Below are 18175 nucleotides of genomic sequence, written 5' to 3'. Positions count from 1 at the left end.
TTCCTCCAATCTTCCACGGTCTATCGATGTCACGTACTCCCTATGATCCAAATCAAATTGTCTTAGTGTATCAAAACACGTATGGTTAGGGCATGGGGCAGGATCACCTGCGCCTTCGCCAAACCCTCGATGGGAGAGGCAGAGCTAAGTGGGACCAGCTCATGGATAGGGCTGCCAAGCTCCCCCTCAAGATTTATATTTTCACTTGGTAGTTGGCGCTGGATCATCTACCCACTAGAGAAGTAATTGCCCACCGTCGGGGGCCATCAGATGGGCGATGTTCCCTTTACGGTGCTGATGAGAACATCCCTACTTCACTACCACCTCCGTCATTACCAACTGAAGATGAACCTGCTATGAAGAGCAAGTCCAATGAAGTTCGGATTGGACCTATTATAAGGGCTCGTGCAAAGCTACTTAAACAATAGGTGAACTTGTTTCTAAACGATACCTTGATTGATGAGAACTTTATACTGCCTAAGTCTTGTTACTTATGTATCATCAGGTATAAGAGGAGACAAGCATCGCACGAGGAGGAGAGGAGCAGCTGGACGTGAAGAAGGACGTGAAGCTGGACATGAAGATATCTCATGGACGCGCGAGGGAGGAGCGGGAGGCATGCTCGAGAGGAGAAGAAGAAGTCCAGGCCGGCCCAGCACCCGGTCAGACCGGCCGCCACGCCGGCGCGCCCGGTCCCTGGCCCGGTCCAACCGGGCGGCAGACCGGATTCACCCCGGCGCCAACCGGGCGTCGTACTGGCGCCAACCGGACGGAGTTCTGCGACACTTCCGGTTGCCGCCCGGTCCCTGGCCCGGTTTAGACCGGCCAACCGGGCGTCGTACTGGCGCCAACAGACTCTGAAATCTCCCGAAGCTATCGTCGAACTTGAAGATGCACCATGCTGCCGAGCTTCTCTCGCCCACCACCACGGCCGGACAAGAGAGCAGAGACAGCACAACCACCTTGGAGAAGACCACAACAACGCTTATCGAGAGGGCCCGTCACGGAAGCAAACTCAGCAGTCTTCCACCTCGGAAGAACTGCAGAGAGGGCTTCTTTGACGATCGATTGGCGCCGCGCCACCGCACCAAATCGGAGGAGAACCCCCGCCATACATTGGCAACCTTTGGCTTCTGCATTTGTGGCTTGTAATCCCAGGGTTATGCTTATTCTTGTAGAAACAAGTTAACACAAACTTCAATATAAACCGGATTTTTCCTCACCAGATTCACCCCTTACTGAAGTTTATCAGTTTTTCAACAAAACCCACCGTACTTATATCTTTAATGAATCGACAACTCTCTCTCCTCGAGTGAAATGTTCATAGTGCGCGACTAGGAAGTCCTTGTTCTTCATTTTCCTGTATCGCGCCGGCTGCTCCTCGTTCAACATATCAGCTATCGGTCCAATCTCTTTCTCAGGATCCATACCATAGAACACGGCCACCGAGATCCTCTCTTTCTCAGCATTTGTCACGACCCTGTGCACTGGACCCCTGAAGACCCCGTTGGTCATTATCTGTGACAGAAACGGGCAACAATAAACTTTAGCACATCTGCATCATCACAAAACGTAGGAGAAATTTATTTGAGGTTCAGAGATAGCTACCTCCATGGTAACACCAACGTTGATCAGCAAGGTGTAGTTAGATACAGTTGGGACATTGTACCACGTTCCATCTCTAAGAACTTGCAGTCCTTGGACATCTTTATCCATGAGAAGAACCGTAAGAGGGAAGACATCAGAGTGAGGCTTGATGCCCAAGACAAGATCAGGTCTTGGACATGGAGGATAGTAATTGAATCTAGCATAAGTTAGAGCCTTGTCGCTGAACTGGTTAACGATGCAATCTTCTTCAAGCTCCAGTAGCCTGGCCATTGCCCGAAGGATGTCGTCTTTGATTTTCTTGTTCTTCAATGTGTATTCGTGTAGAACATCCCTGCAATCAGCACCAGGGCAAATTAACTCTATTGTGCAAAATTGATAGCAAAGCTAGATCCATATGAACACATGTATCACTGATAGATCACCTGAAAAATTCTGGACGTATGGGCCAATGGTCAAGGTTTCTCTCGTCCTCTGGCTCAACTTTAAGATGCAGTCGATCGGACCAGTCCAGTCTTTGATTTGGAGTTTTCACCTGGTCATTTCCATACCCTTCAATCTGGAAATGTTTCCCATCTATTAGGTTACTGTACTTCCTTTTCTCTTCAAGCGGTAGGCGAAAAAAATCCCTTGATGCAGTCATCACAGAATCCATTAGAGAGGCCTCCATTCCATGGTTGGAAACCTTGTCACGTAGGCTAATGAGTGTTAAAGAAAAACAACTGCTCCATGAGCAAAAATGTAGACACACAAGTAAGGCTCACCTGGAAGAATCCCCAAGTCAGCAACGCTGACCGCAGCTTGGCGGCTTCATCCGCATCGTTGGATGCTGACAGCAGGCCGAGATCGATCATTGGAATGGGCTCCGGCATCTCGGTACCAGCCAGGTTCCTACCAAGCGGTTCATCCTCTCTAAGCAAGTACCTGCTTGGTGGTTCCTGCACGGTGGAAGCCAGTTGCTGCACAGAGTTTGGCAGCCTCCATGACTCATCAGCCATCGGAGTTCTTGGATATTTCTTGGATGATCCTGGTCTGCCCTATCTCTCTGGTTGTTGTGCTCTCTTGCAGGAAGACGCTAGCTGCAGTAAGCAAGATGAAGTTGTCTTCTTCTCAGTCCGCATAGTCATCACTGAGTAGACCAGCCACCAACCACTAGAACTAACACACAAAAATCAGAAGATAATGCACATATGGTGGAAAAGTTTTTTTTGTCTCATGGTGGAACTTTTCTTTTCCTAAAAGCATCTCCAGCCGGACTCCTCAGACCAAAATCCGGCGCTATTTCGCGTCGGATGGATGTAAAATTTGGTCTGGGGTGACCCATTTTTCCAGCGGCGAGCCCAAGGAAATAAACAAATATAGACGAATTCAAACATAACCAGACAAAATACGTTCAAACATAGGCAAAATTTAGAGATATTTAATACATATACGCGAGTTCGTACATATATAGGCCAAATTCGTAGTACATTTGAACTCGGCGAGAGGGAATATAAAATAATTAAAAGGATGGCATTCTACATGCCGAAATAGCGGTAGAACGCCGTGTAGTCGCTGTCGTCATCGTCGCTGGAGTGGCCGGCGTCCTCGGGCGACGACGCCTGCTGGCTGCTCTGGCCGACGTCTCCGTACCAACGGCTGGAATGCGGCCAGACGTGGCAGTTCCGCGATAAATAGAGGGAACCGCACGTGAATTCGAGGCGACGACATTTACCCGCCGCGTGGAAGCGACGCGTCCGGCGAAGACTGGCCGACGGCAGGCTTTTACAGCGCGCGGAAGACGATGCGATCAGGACGATGATCAGCCTTTCTCGCCGACAAGTCGGGGCCATGCTGAGCGTGGAGTTGATGAAGGAGAATTTATGCGCAACGTTGAGTGGAACCCCAAGAGGAATGTATGATGAGCACCGCAGAAAGTTTTCCCTCAGTAAAAAACTAAGGTTTATCGACCAGTAGGAGTGTCGTCGTGGTGAACAGACAGATGCCATGGGATGCCTTAAGTTGGGGCCGAATGTGCGCTAGAGGATTCGGGGGAGGGTTTTGGTTATATGGTGATGAATTCCGGATGGATTTCCGGATGCTCTCCTGATGAACTTGGCCTTGGCCAGAGATTGAAGAAGAAGAACACAAGAACTAGCTCAACTTTGGATCTCTTTATTCCATGAACGAATTAGGTTACAGGCTATCAGTTCTCACATAAGACGTACCCGCGTTAGGGTGTGCCCCCTCTCCTTATATAGGGGAGAGGGTGGCTTACCGGGGAAGAAACCCTAGGAAACCCTAATGGCATCTTTGACTAAACAAACTACTTTACAAAGCCTCTTTGGCTACCGGTGACGCTGGTATGTCTTTAATCATGGAGGCTGACGTCCTCCGGTACCTTTTACGTCATCCTCTGTTTTGGCATCAGAGCTTCGATTAAAGCTGAAGTGCTTCGCTCATCTTTGTCCTCTACCTCCTTAGAGAATCTTTGACCAGCTTGCCGACGTGCTACAGTGCAGCTTGTACCGGTAATCCGGTACCTTCTCAGCCCATTCCGATATACCCATCCTGGGATACCGGCACAGGTTTACTTAGCCTTAAGCTTAACTTCATTGTTCCGAAATAAACATTAAACCGGTACCTAACCAGCCTAAACTAGGCAAGTTAGGCATGCCTTTGGCATACCGGGGGTCATCCCCCCAACATTAGTCCCCGAGGCTGGTATAGTCCGGCGGATCCTATCCAACGGACCATGCCAGTTTCTCCTTACTCAATGTACCGGTTTAATCCTTCCGGTAACCAGTTCAAACCTTCCGGCATCTCTGCCGAACTTTCCTTTTCATACCGATCTTTTCCGGCATCTTTATCATTAAACTCTCCTCGGCGAAGTCGAGAATATCTTGGAAAAAATGCTTGTCAGAGACATGCGCACTATGTCTGACGCCACAGTGTCAGGGGTCACTTCCCTCCGACTTCTGCGCCCGCATTTAATGCACCGCACCGGATCCTCGCTGCCGTTCTGGATCCGTGTGGCCTCCCTTGTGGCATCCTATTTTCACGCGTGTACCTCCGCGCCACGTGGCAGCCCACGAGGCGAAGCGCCGCGGCCCAGCGGTTTCGGGCCCACGAACCCCTCTTCTATATAAGGGGGGCGGCGGTTCATCATCTTCTTCACCCGCATTCGCCAAGTCTCAAAACACTCCATTGCTCTCTGCACTCCCTTCGCCGTCGTCCGTCGTCGAAGTTCCATTCACCGGCGAACTCCTCCAAAAAGCTCCGCAGGACCTTGCCTCGCCGAGGCTCCTCGAAGGACTTCAGCTTTCCTGCTGCGAGCGCCTCCGGCAGTTCGTCTTCCTCTTCTCTCACCGTCGCCATCTGCTTGCTCGCCCAATCTCCGGCGGCCGTCATCTTCATCGCTCTCCGTCGCCCCAGGTTAGCATCAATGCCTCTACATTCTGTTCCTATTGCCTCCTCGTTCTTGGGCTGGTAGTGTATTTACTCCTCCTTTTCTTTTACTTTTTCTCTCACTCGTAGATCTTCGCGAGAGGCTAGATTCTGGGAAACCTGTTTGTGGGTAGATTTGGGCAATTTTATGCCGGTATGTCTTCTGAGGAATACCTAACGGAGTCTTCCGCTAGCAGTCACCACAGCGAGAGCCCCATTACATCTTCCGGGGAGGAAACCCCCTCCGCTCAAGCATCTGACGGGCTCGAGGCGGATCTCGCCCGGATGGACGCCTCTTCCTCTTCTCCGGAAGCCGGTGCCGGAAGGGGCCAGGAGGCCAGCAGCTCCGGCCAAGGTTCCGGTGTGAACGTGGCCGGGTATACCCGCGGAGCCTGGAAGGGCTCTGATGTAAAGCAGCCGGAAATCGATTGGCTGTACCGCTCCCGTAGGATACCGGCACAGGTGTCTTGCCGGATTCCAGGCAATGAGGTGGAGCCCGCGCCTGAACCCGGAGAGTATGTAGTTTTCTCTTCTCACTTTGAGCGCGGCTTCGGCCTACCGGCGTCAGACTTCTTTCGCCAATTCCTTGATTTTTACCAACTCCAACCTCATCATCTTCCTGGCAATGCCATTTTTTACCTTTCTTGCTATGTTTCTTTCATGGAGGCCTACATTGGTCTCCCCTACTCTTGAAGCTTTTGCTCACTTCTTCTGTCTTCGGATCAACTCGATCCAAGACGTAAATCTTCCCAAGCCCAAACCCCCAGTTCAATGTGGGGCTTGCATCATCAGCGCCCGCCAAGGGATCCCTTTTTACAAGTTTACCGGTCTGGAGTCATGCCGGGCATGGCAACAGACCTTCTTTTATGTGAAGAACAAGGGCAACGCTGATTTCATCAACCTGCCGGCTTATAACCCTGGCGCGCCTTTGAGGGCTAACTGGAAACACAATCCGGGGATCACACATGTTGAAACCAACCGGATTGTGCGGTTTATGGAGCAGCTCAACAAAGATACGGGCATTTGCGCTGATGATATCATCCGCGTGTTCATCTCACGCCGGGTTCTCCCCCTTCAGCGTCGGGCTCACAAGATGAGCCAAATGAGTGGCAGTAGAGATCCAACCAAGATGACCAGCTTTACCTTGAGCAAGACCGACGTGGTCCTCAAGGCCAAGCAGATCTGCCAGACCGATATGTCGGTTAACTGGTCTTGGGGCCTTCTCCCTCTCAGCTTCAACAATCCCCCAACTGCCGCCGTAAGAACTTAAGACAACTGGATCGATGTTTCCGGTAACTTCTGATGTGTAAATAACTGGTTTTCTCTTCTTTCAGGCTCTTGAACGGTTTCCTCGGATTACCAAGGAGGTGCGAGGTCCTTGCCACAAGCGCCCCTTGGACACTGTGGACCCGGATCCTTACGTGTTCGGGGGTAAACACAAGATGGGCCGGACCCATACCTCGCGCCCCGGTAACTTTCCCGCTCCTCAGCCGGCAAACGGTTCCGGTTCAGACGAGGAGGTCATTATTCTCAAGGTATCTTGTTCATCCGGCTTCTTTTATGTTGTTTCTCTGTAGACCCCAGCTCAGCCAGCGCAACCCCCCAGGTAGTGGAGCGCGCTACCCCGCTGCAGGCCGAGGTTGGCCAGGAGTTCCTGGACAATCTCGCTTCTCGGGGCCAGAAGAACAAGGCTCCGGTGCCCGAAGCCGGCTCCAGCGAGGCTCCACTTGCCAAGCACTCCTGGAAGGATGGAGGCAAGCCCTACACCACCAAGCGGTACCGGAAACAACTTCCGGTCGCTACCGGGTAAGCTTCCGGATTTTCTCCTTTCCTTTGTCTTCTGCTTGAGACTTTCTTCATCCGGTTGCTTTTTCTAACTCTCTCTTTTCTTTACCTTTTTAGGCCTGCGCTTAGCCTCACCAGGAGCGCCACCGGCATGAGGCCGGAGACCTCCGAGGACGCCGCCAGGGCCTCACCTCCTCCTCAACCAAGTCCGGTATCATCTGGTGCCAGCAAATCTCCTGCCTCCTCTCGGGGAGGCAACACAAGTGCGGGGCGCGCGGCCCCTGAAACTTCCCATCACCACGCGGAGGAGGATTTACCTTCCCCTCCAGAAGTTGAAGACACCGGCGCCAGCAACATCGGCGCCGGCACCCAAGAAACCGGGCGGGTGGAACCTCCGGTTCCCTCGACCCCCAAGAAGAAGAAGGCCACTGCCTCTTCCCCCTCCAAGACCGTGCCGGACTCTTCCGCGCCGGCAAGCTCACCACCGGCAAAGGAAGCACCGGATGCTTCCGCACCATCCAAGGACACGCCAGCACCTCCTCCGGCTGCCCCTACCGGCAAGCCAGCCGCCGCCAAGCCAACACCTCCGGAGGGCGCCAAGCTCACCGCCCAGGAACTTGCTGCGGTGGTCACGGCGGCAACCACTCCTTCCTCCGGCTCACGGTCGATGGTTCTCCATGCCGGCCGCGCCGCCGTTACAGCCAGTGAGACGGCCTCAGCCCAGCTGGGCCGGATTACTGAGCTCACCCGCGGCGAGGTCAACCTGGGCCCGCTGCAGGCCTATGCCGAAAAGTGGAACCTGGCGGACCTGTCCCCGGCCACTCGCGGCTTGAGCAAGGAGAAGCTGCCAGTTGTTGATCCTTCCGGCCCGCGGAACTCCGCCCAACACCTGAGCCGGCTTAGGCGCGCCGTCAAGGAGTTTGACTTGGCTTGTCACGACGCCAACAGCAACGTGGTGGTAAGTAGTACAAACTTCAAAGCTCTTTAAATTTATGCCGGTTTTCACTCTTCCGGTTTATATGTATATCTTCCCAGTTCCCGAGTTTCGGGTTGAGAACGCAGTTCTTAGCGCGAAACTTTCTTAGAAACACAGAAAACCGGCATAGCCAGTCCCCGAGTTTCGGGTTGAGAACGCAGCTCTTAGCGCGAAACTCCCCTAGAAACACAAAAAACCGGCATAGCCAGTCCCCGAGTTTCGGGGTTGAGAACGCAGCTCTTAGCGCGAAACTCCCTTAGAAATACAAAAAACCGGCATAGCTAGTCCCCGAGTTTCGGGTTGAGAACGCAGCTCTTAGCGCGAAACTCCCTTAGAAACACAAAAAACCGGCATAGCCAGTCCTCGAGTTTCGGGTTGAGAACGCAGCTCTTAGCGCGAAACTTTCCTGAAGTATACTGCCGGCATAGCCTTACCGGTACTTTTCTTTGGACAGGGCACGCTGGACGCCCGGAAGCAGCTCTTCGAGGAGCTTCTGTGGGAGCACCGGTATCTCTCTGAGGCCCACAGCAAGTGTCAAGGTGAGTTTTCATTCTCCGTCGTCTATTTGTACCGGTTGCTTTTTTCTTTTCAAATTATACTCACAAGTCTTTTTCACAGCTGCCCTTCCGGAAGCCCCTTCCGAGGACCTCACCGCCCAGCTCTCGGCGCTCAAAGGTACTATCCTTTTTTCTCGTTTTTCTCGGTGCACAAAGGCGGGTGGCTCACAAGGCTCAAACGGCTGTGGTGAGGGCGACATGGCGACCCCAATGAGCCCATCTCCATCGGAAACATTGCACATGAACATTTTCCGTAAATTTGCTTGTTTTAAAATAAAAAAGTTACGACGTTTAACTTGGAATAGAGGCAGTAGTTCTCAACTAATTCATTTGTTTTCAATTTGCAAATATAAAATCATCTGAGATTTGGATGGTTTCGTAGCTGCAAAATCCGGTTTATGACTGTTCTAAATTACTGTCTGGAAATATTTCTAACACCTCTAGCAATATAAATTACAGTACTTCCAAAGTTTGATGATGATCTTCGCACCATTTTGCCTTGATCAAACTTTGATATGTGGATCGCATGGTCCACATCATTGATATAGGATAAAGTTTAGTTTTTGAAACAAGAGTATTAAATATCATTTTCACTTCTCTTCCTCTACACCAATTAAGGATGCACACATCCATTTAGCATGAGTACTAAGATTTTTAATCTTAGTTAAGATTAAAACATAGTCTTCAAAATAAATTGCATGAGTACCAGGACCAGTCTGGGTCTCAAGTATAAACAGGAACCTAAATTCGCGTTTGTGGGGATTTGAACTCAGGTACTGGGTTTGTATATCCACTCCACCAACCAGTTGAGTTAGGTTGACGTCCCTTCCGGGTCGCTCTCTCCCGAGCGACTCTGGAGGCGTTGCCTCCACCCTCCACCCTCTACCCCTATGGCCACCGTCGCCCTCGCCGGCGGTGGTAGCGGCCTCCTTCCCGTCAACGGCGGTGGGGATGGAGAGGTGTTGCCCGACGGCTTCTCTCGGGAGTTGGGGATTCGCTGGTGGGGGCAAAGAGCAACGCAGTCGTCACTGGCCGAGGTCTGAGGATCTCGTCGAGGGTTGATGAGGAGGAGGCGGTACATCGGCGGCGCGACTTCGGCGGGCACGTCGGTGAACTGCGCCCTCGGGCGAGATCTAGGCCGTGAGGCCGATCTTGACCAGATGGGTTAAGCCAGGGCCGGTGTTGTGTGGTCTATGGCTGTTCTCGGGACGCCGTTGACTTCAGCCATGGCGCTGGACTTCCTCCTTCCTCTTCGGTTCCGTCAAGGAGAGGACTAGCGGCGTGGGGGCCTGCCAGTCTCGCGAATAAACGCGGTGGTCCTAGGGTTTCTCTTGTGCGAAGATGAAGAACTGACCGAGGTTGGTCATTCTTGATCTGGCTGGAGTGTTGAGTTTCGGAAGGCTGCGCGGCGAATGTAACAGTGCAAATATTGCCTGAAGTTTGCTGGATCGGGTGGTATTCGGTCGTGCGCAACCATGCTTTTATTCTGACCGTTTGGTTCTGGAGGGAGCGGAGCGAAGATCTGTTCTATGTTGCCATCAGATGATATTCTGGTTCATGGTGAAATCAGAGGCGGAGAATATCATGAACGCCAGATTAGAGGACTAGCAATGGAGGTTCGATTCTGTGTGATGTTGAGCAACTTTCTTGATATTCTTGGTTTTCGCAGCAGCAGCTGTAAGTGGGTCGGCAGCACAGGTGAAATTCAGAGTCAAACCTTTCAGGGTGAAAATCCAAGGTCTGAACTTAATTGGTTGTGCCTATCAATAATCTTGTTGAGGACATGTTTTTGAGAGTGGGGACTCTGATCAGGGTGAAAATCTAAGATATTTTGATCGGACGACGATAATGCTTGTGCAATGTTTCTTTCTTGGAGGCGTCGCTTTTGGAGTTCAGGTGATATCTTGGTGGTGAATGTATTTTTACTGCTAAGGCTGAGATACCATAGCGGTGTTTTTTATTTCTTAGTTTTCTTTCTTTTTGTTTCGCTGTGTGCATTCATACTACAATTAAGGTATTGCGTTGTTGTAGAGGCGTGGTGTAATTAGTATCTCTCGATATTAATATATTCTCTTTATCGAAGAAAAATAAATAAATATGAATAACTACTATACTAAACCTTAACAGCTTCCTTTTTTCTCCTAATTTTGATTTATTTTTGGGATTAATGATGGGCTGACACGTATGAGTTTAGATAGTTTGGTTTGCACAAGAACTTTATGTGTGCACTTTTGATGCTCTCTAAGATTTTTAGGGAAGCTGGAAAACACATAAGCAAATTCTTTCTTTCCATCCTCGCGTGGCTGTAGCATTTATGTGGATGGTCAAAGTGCCCACTGCCCACGCCGCTTAAGGCTGCATCGATTTTCCACCCGATCAGCCAATTTGCCCCCACCTCTCTATCTCTTCTCTCTCATCTGCCCTCTTTTTTTCATTGCCGCCGGCGGCATCCTTGCTCCAGGGATGGTGCCCTACTCCCTTCTCTGGCCACAGCCTGCGCCGTCGCACCATGCCTCCGCCTCCCCCTCCTCTCCCGTTTCCCCGCCGCTGCGGTGCTCGGCGGCGCCCCTACTAGCTCGCCCGGGAAACCCTAACCCCGCCCTCGGCTTGGTCGCCGGCTGCTCCGACGATAGCGCTCCTCCGACTGCTCCTCCTCGTGGATCATGCTGCGAGGATGTACGCCTGCGCGTCCGAGGGCTCCGCCTGGCCGGCCGTTGGCAGCCATAGCCACGAGCAGATGCATCATGAGGCCCTACCGGGAGGAGCTGTGCCAGGGGTGGGAGGTGCCCATGTCGCTGGGAGTCGGCCATCCTTGTGCGGCCCTGTTGCGGGAGTCGGCATCGCTAGGAGCAGCGGTGTGGCAGACGGCCACCGTGTGCCTCACCCTTCAAGCCACCTCCACAGGTCATCAGCTCGGCGTCGACTTAGGCTGAAGCGGCAGGAGGCAGGCTGCCGTCAAAAGCGAGCCAATGCCCCGTCGTAACTGCCAAGGATCACTAGCTCAACAGACCAGGTTTGCTTCTAATTGATTTGTTACTTTGTCTGTCCCTCCGCTCTTTCTTTCTTTTCTGTTTGTTTGTCAAATCATGTTACCCCTGCTCTATTTCGATCTGTAATAGGATCAGCTCTAGCCTTCTCTGGTTGATTTGCATCTGGATCTCCGTAGTGACAACTTCATCTGAATCTCTATCTCCATAATAAATAATTGCGTGTATGTAGTTAAAGGCACAACTGCAGTCAGTCAGTCAAGATATGTGTTGCATCAAGGCCATCAGTGGACAATTGTCCCGAAAAGGAAATACATCAAAATTTAGACAAGTATGCGACATCCTTTTCGGCATGGAGGGATTATATGAAGTATGAATTGGATTCTATCATTGTTGATTGCAAGGTACCTCCCTCAACACACACACTACTATCCAGTATTTTATTTGCTTACTCCTACGTGAAAACAAATATGAAGCCAGCCCAATTTAATCAATTGTTCCACAGGAATACAAATTATGGCAACCGATATATTCTCTCCCTTCTTCCCAAGCTCATTGTGATTCAGCTTCATACATGACAACATGTATTCTGTGTGCACATTATGTCGTCCCGGTACGAGCGGCTAATTCTCCTCCCGAACAAATACAATCAAATATCTGTTCCACTCTCCTAACATCATAGGAAAAAAATAATCTTGCAACATTATTACAAAATGCCAAAAGGCACTAACTGTGAAAAAAAAAATCCAACACCCATCCAACCAAGTGCTCAATTCCATGCTAAGGCGCGATGCCCAAGACTAGCGAGCAAATACGAATCACTGTATAGGAAGTTTTTTTTTGTAAGGTTAGCACAACATTCTTGCATATAGACTTCAGATTATTTATATGAATACAGAAAAATCTATCATACTAAATGCATGTTTGTTTTCATGGATTTTTCTGAATTCGTTTTTCTAATGCGCGCTTCCTTTTGTGTTTTTGTGTGTTGCTGTTACTTCTTTTGTTTCTCCTGAGAAGGCTGCTATCAACTGTCCGATGCGGAAGCTCATGGACAAGCATCGCGATGCCGTAAAAAGAGGTGCTGTTTTTCCCAATTTTACATGAAATGGCAAGCAATGATTATACTTTCTGTTTCCTGATGGTAAAATTTGGTGTTAAACAATAGAGTACTACAGAGTTGGCTTAATAAGCTTGTGATAGAATCAAACAATTCATGTATGTCTGGTGCTGAAATGTGATAGCATTGTACGATGCAGATTTCCTGTTTCTACACAATTAAACTAAATTCAGAATGCCGGAGTGTTTTCTTACTACAATGAGTACTTAGGAGCATGCCATTGAATTCAAGAATTCATGTGTTCTGGTGCTGCTGACGGTTGATGGTTATAGAGATCTGTCAGTAAACGTATTTTCAAAGTATTTCATTAAATCGTGCTGCTCTTTGTATCTGAATTGAATGGCAGTAGACAACCCACACTTTAGCAATACTTTTCCAGGCATTTTTTTCGAGTTGCTTTGTATGCATTATGGATTGGTTTTCACTCTTGCCCTCTCTTCGTTGGCCTGTAGCTACCTTCTTCTATTTATTTTGTTGTTTCTTGATTCTTTACAATGAAAGGTTTGGGTTACAAGTTTAAATCACTACAATATTTTCCCTGTATGATTAAAGCTTAGGTGCATGCAATAGATTCAAAGAATTTGTCGGTTTAAACTGCTCATAACATCCCTTTTTAAGAGGCTACTGATAGCATTATATGATGCATACTTGCTATTTCTTCAGGAAAAGAATCCTAATTCAAAATTCAGGTCACTGAACCTTTTGTTTAACGTGATTCACATTTAGGAGTGTACTATAGAATAAAAACGTTCAAGTTTTCCCGGTGCTGACGGAAATTTGATAGTTACAGAGAACTCTGAATAAAGAAAGTGACTAATGTGGTACAGTCTATTAAGAGGCTATGTTTTTTCAGAGCAGCAATGCATTTATATTTGTTAAAGAAAGTGACTGATGTGGTACAGTCTATTAAGAGGCTATGTTTTTTCAGTTTCAATTAATATACTGACATGAAGTATTTTGGAGTTGTTGGGCTATTCATACGATAGTTCTCCTTGGAAGTTACAGGGCTATTTTTATAGTTGATAAATTTTATAGGATGGCAATGAACTTGGATTTCTATGTGCAATATAACTCCTATTTTCCCAGATGATTGGTCCTTGATGAAGGTGTTGTGCACATCACCGTTTAATCAAAGTACTGCATTTGACACTAATAGAAACTCAATTACTTCAGGTTAGCTTCTACATGAATTATATTATTTAGATATTTCACTTCCAAAATTGTATACCTCGCTATGGAACGGAGATCACAGCTTCTTAGTATGTTTCCATATCCTTTTGCCGCGCTGTATTCCCCTCCCATCTCGAACATAGAAACAAATAAGTGAGATGTGATGGTGGATACTATTTGCTTATTTAGAGACTAGGATTGAACCATGAAACTTCGCCAACTTGCATAGTTCTCATGTGTTATTCATGCTTATGTCGGTCATATAATGTAAAATATCTTGCGACGAACTTCATCAAGAGCTAAAAGGGAAATGCTACAAAAGCTAAATATGACATTCGGTTTAATTTTGAGTACTTGTTTATTTTCTCAGTTTTTAGTCTATCCAACGTAATATTTTAATTACTTACATTATTAGTTTTCATGTTGCAATCCAAAGTCTGGTTCTATTTTTTGGTAGTTAATTCATGAATATTGCTCTACGCAACCACATAATTTATGACTGGGGTTTTGGTTATGATAACTTTTATTTCAAGAATTGATATGACTTCTTGAATCTTGGTGGGAATGTTGTCCATATTTGTATCACATTTTTACGATTCTAGACGTTTGAACATTCTTTTGTGTGACTAGATATAAAATCCTAAACCACTTGATTTTTAGTGTATCAATATCCTTATATCCGTAGTACTTTTACGATCTTGCACTATATACATTGATCAATGTTTTCTTACTAAAATTATATGCATGTATATTTTCTTGCCTCTTGGTTCCTGCCATTGTTGCTTTATGGCATGTTAGAAAATGTTCTTCAACATTGTAAGTCTACAAATAGATGTGTAATATAACATAGTAATATTCATACATGGTATCTTGCTCTACTTGCATGTATATAAGAGTGAAGCACACAAGAATGTGGACACTGATTCATATGTCTTGGCCAATGAGGGATCATGGATAGAAAAATACAATTCTGTCCTGAGGTAATTATAATTTTCGCCTTTTTAACGATTTATTATTAGTTTACAGCAGTTTTTCTAAGCATGGATGTATTCCACTTATTTTATGCTCACAAAACATGCACTGCCTCTGACTTAGATTCATTCCTGGGTGATATTTCTTTCCTCGGATGAATATCCTCTTTCAGTCACTTTCTGTTTGGTGAATCCATGGGTCTTGATGCACTGCTATTGGTGGTTGCGGAAATCCATGTAGTTCGATGTGATATTGATGAAACATGCTAAAAATTCTAGCCCTATATTATTCGATTTTGTGTTGGTGATCTGATTGATTTTGATTAGATTAATACTTCCATTGGTGTGCCTTCCCTGCATGTCTTATATCTAATAGGGCAGCGATTTGCAGCAAACATAAATCAAAAGCAGTACCTGGATGATTCTACAATTTGGTCACTCTAGGACATCTATATCACATCTCTGCTAACTATCAAGATAGATCATAATGACCATGATTTTTTTTAGAATAATTACTTAGCCTATTAGATATTGATACTACACCTGCTCTCACAAGGCATTAAAAAGTGTACTGCCAACTACACCACCTCATTATCTAAATCCATACACCCGCAAATAAGCAATATACTTTCTCTTTTGCTGCAATTAAAAGTCAACGGATCCACTGGATCGTTCCTTCCTCTTTTAGCCGTAACAAAGTACTTAATGGCCATATCTACCGCCATTTCTCATAATCACTTGAGTTTATGGTCATGCATGAGTTATGGTCGAAGCAATACTTGGTTGGAACAATTCATTGTTATGGCTGTGCAGTGTTCAGTTGAATCAAATGGATGGTAGACATGAATCAAAGGAATGTGCAGTTCCAACAGACATGGAGATGGTTTTCGGGGGCACTTCCCCGTCCCGGCGGCGTGCCGGAACAGAGACTTCTGTCCCCCGAAACGGAGTTTCGCGATGGTGGCGGCGCTCCTGGAGTCTTTCTGGAGTTTCGTCAATTGGTATCGATGTTTTAGGTCACGAAGGCTTAAATAGGCGAAGAGTCGGAGTCGGAGGGTCCACGGGGCCTCCTCACACTAGGGGGGCGCGCCCCCCTCCTGGGCCGCGCCGCCACCACGTGTGGGGCCCCCAGGGCACTCCTCTGGTCCCCCTCTGACTTTCTGGAAGGTTCCGGGAAAAATAAGATGTTGGGTCTTCGTTTCGTCGAATTCCGAGAATATTGCCCGAACAGCCTTTCTGGAACCAAAAACAACAGAAAACAGCAACTGGCCCTTCGGCATCTCGTTAATAGGTTAGTTCCGTAAAATGCATAAAAACATTATAAAGTGCAAGCAAAACATGTAAGTATTGTCATAAAACAAGCATGGAACATCAGAAATTATAGGTACGTTGGGGACGTATCAGCATCCCCAAGCTTAGTTCCTGCTCGCCTGGATGATTCTACAATTTGGTCACTCTAGGACATCTATATCACATCTCTGCTAACTATCAAGATAGATCATAATGACCATGATTTTTTTTAGAATAATTACTTAGCCTATTAGATATTGATACTACACCTGCTCTCACAAGGCATTAAAAAGTGTACTGCCAACTACACCACCTCATTATCTAAATCCATACACCTGCAAATAAGCAATATACTTTCTCTTTTGCTGCAATTAAAAGTCAACAGATCCACTGGATCGTTCCTTCCTCTTTTAGCCAGAACAAAGTACTTAATGGCCATATCTACTGCCATTTCTCATAATCACTTGAGTTTATGGTCATGCATGAGTTATGGTCGAAGCAATACTTGGTTGGAACAATTCATTGTTATGGCTGTGCAGTGTTCAGTTGAATCAAATGGATGGTAGACATGAATCAAAGGAATGTGCAGTTCCAACAGAGTTCTACTGACCCTATTGGGAATTGCATCTACTGAATAATCATATCGCTGCCGCAGCGTGCCGCTATGAACACCACTGGCACAAGTCCTTTGCGGACATCCACATCATCTCACAGGAGGCACAAATTGTTCATTCACTGTACTAGGCCATTTGTTTGTGTAGTATGTTTTCTTTGCTTATCTATTGCACTATGTAATGGGAAGTTGCTTCGTCATCCACTTCTGAATAGAGCTAGCTTCGCAACTTTGCAGTTTGTTTCCAGTTGTAACATCTAGATGATGGAATGACACTGTTTTCTCCATTGGCAGTTTTGCATCACATTGCCATCTACAAGTAGATTTAGATTCTGATTTTTGAAGTGGCTGATGCTTTGTATTGTTTTTACTGGAGCAGTAAAGGTTGGATGTTCTGCAAACCACTACCTAACATCATTGTTTTGGATATTTTTTCATGTTGTTTATCCTGCGAATCCTACCACACCTCCATGTCCTCGGCGTAGTTTAAAATGCAAACGTCGGGCGCATACTGTTAGACTATTAGTATATGTATTTTGCACAATCAGTTCATTAATGCTGTTTTCACTGTTCTTTTTACAGAATTAACTCTTTACTGACGCCATCAAGTTTCCTGCTCATTCTGGCTGCCCTTCAATACAAGTGCAGCCAGTAAGTTTGTACTGGGACCTTTTGTGATCATGTATTCTGTCTGCATAAATGCTATGAAGCTGTTTTAATTGCCACATTTCGGTTTTATCATATCAGCTTGGCTCAGTAAGATGACATTGATTACTGAATTAGTAGTTCTTCTATGTCAGTTTCATAATGAAGTAGTGTGTTAGGGTGATAGGCAAAACTGGGATTTTTAACACAGATATATCGGTACAACTGATTGCAGGACCAGGATATCTCTCAAGTAGTCAGGTACCAAACTTCAACTATCTAGATGACTGTTACATTCATTGTTTAAGCTACCCACAAGAACTACTGCACTTTCGAGTATAAAATTAACAGTTGGTGTATTCCATGTTCAGCGGCCCCTTTGCTGTAATTAGTGACTATTTGTATGGTTGTAACATAATCAGTATTTGTTTCCATATCATCTCTTCCTGTTCTGCTTGGATCCTTTGGTAATGGGCTATCTTTTATACTATATAGATTTGGCTTTTGCCTTGCTTTTCTAGATTTAGTTAGTTTATATGTACCGTCCAGCACAAGAATCCGTCAATTATTCATTTTGAGAATAAAATTCAGGAGACTGCTGTCACTTTTCTCCTGAAACTTTTTCTCCTTTGTTTCCTTTAACTTGATGGTACCAATTAATATGCAGACACAATAGTTCAATTGTTCACAGCGAAATAGTATGATTAAGTCAAGTTGTTCACTTTTCAGATTTTGATGCTTCTAGCGTTGCAGTGTAACAGATACCCGTTTTCAGTATTAAGTAGTCAAGAAATAATAACATACCAGCCAGCTGATGGATCTGCATGCGTTACTCAGACCGGTCACTTCAATCATTTCCCCCCAATTCGCCTTGTGCTGCTCTCCATCTGCCGATGGCTGCTACCACCGATTCTTCCCGCTCTGCTGCTCTTCCGCCGCTTCCTGCCGCTGCTTCGTACTAGCGACCGGTGGTCCTCCCTCTCTAAGCTCGCTAATGAACTTAGCGACGCCGAGCTGTTGGATCTTGGCC

General features: G+C 46.9%; 1 protein-coding gene across 1 annotated transcript; it reads right to left on the bottom strand.

The window, feature by feature from the left end:
• Positions 1-1258: 1258 nt before the first annotated feature.
• Positions 1259-2728, bottom strand: LOC124670337 (protein SRG1-like). The gene is made up of 4 exons (XM_047206853.1): positions 2370-2728; positions 2031-2290; positions 1609-1939; positions 1259-1518 (listed from the first exon to the last, which is right to left on the bottom strand). Exons 1-4 carry the CDS (start codon positions 2601-2603, stop codon positions 1276-1278), a joined length of 1068 nt encoding a protein of 355 aa, XP_047062809.1. The 5' UTR covers positions 2604-2728; the 3' UTR covers positions 1259-1275.
• Between the last annotated feature and the right edge of the window lie 15447 nt (positions 2729-18175).

The sequence above is a fragment of the Lolium rigidum genome, chromosome 1 (assembly GCF_022539505.1).
Source record: "Lolium rigidum isolate FL_2022 chromosome 1, APGP_CSIRO_Lrig_0.1, whole genome shotgun sequence".
In the NCBI taxonomy this organism is placed as follows: Eukaryota; Viridiplantae; Streptophyta; class Magnoliopsida; order Poales; family Poaceae; genus Lolium; species Lolium rigidum.
This window is presented reverse-complemented; position numbering and strand designations above follow the sequence as displayed.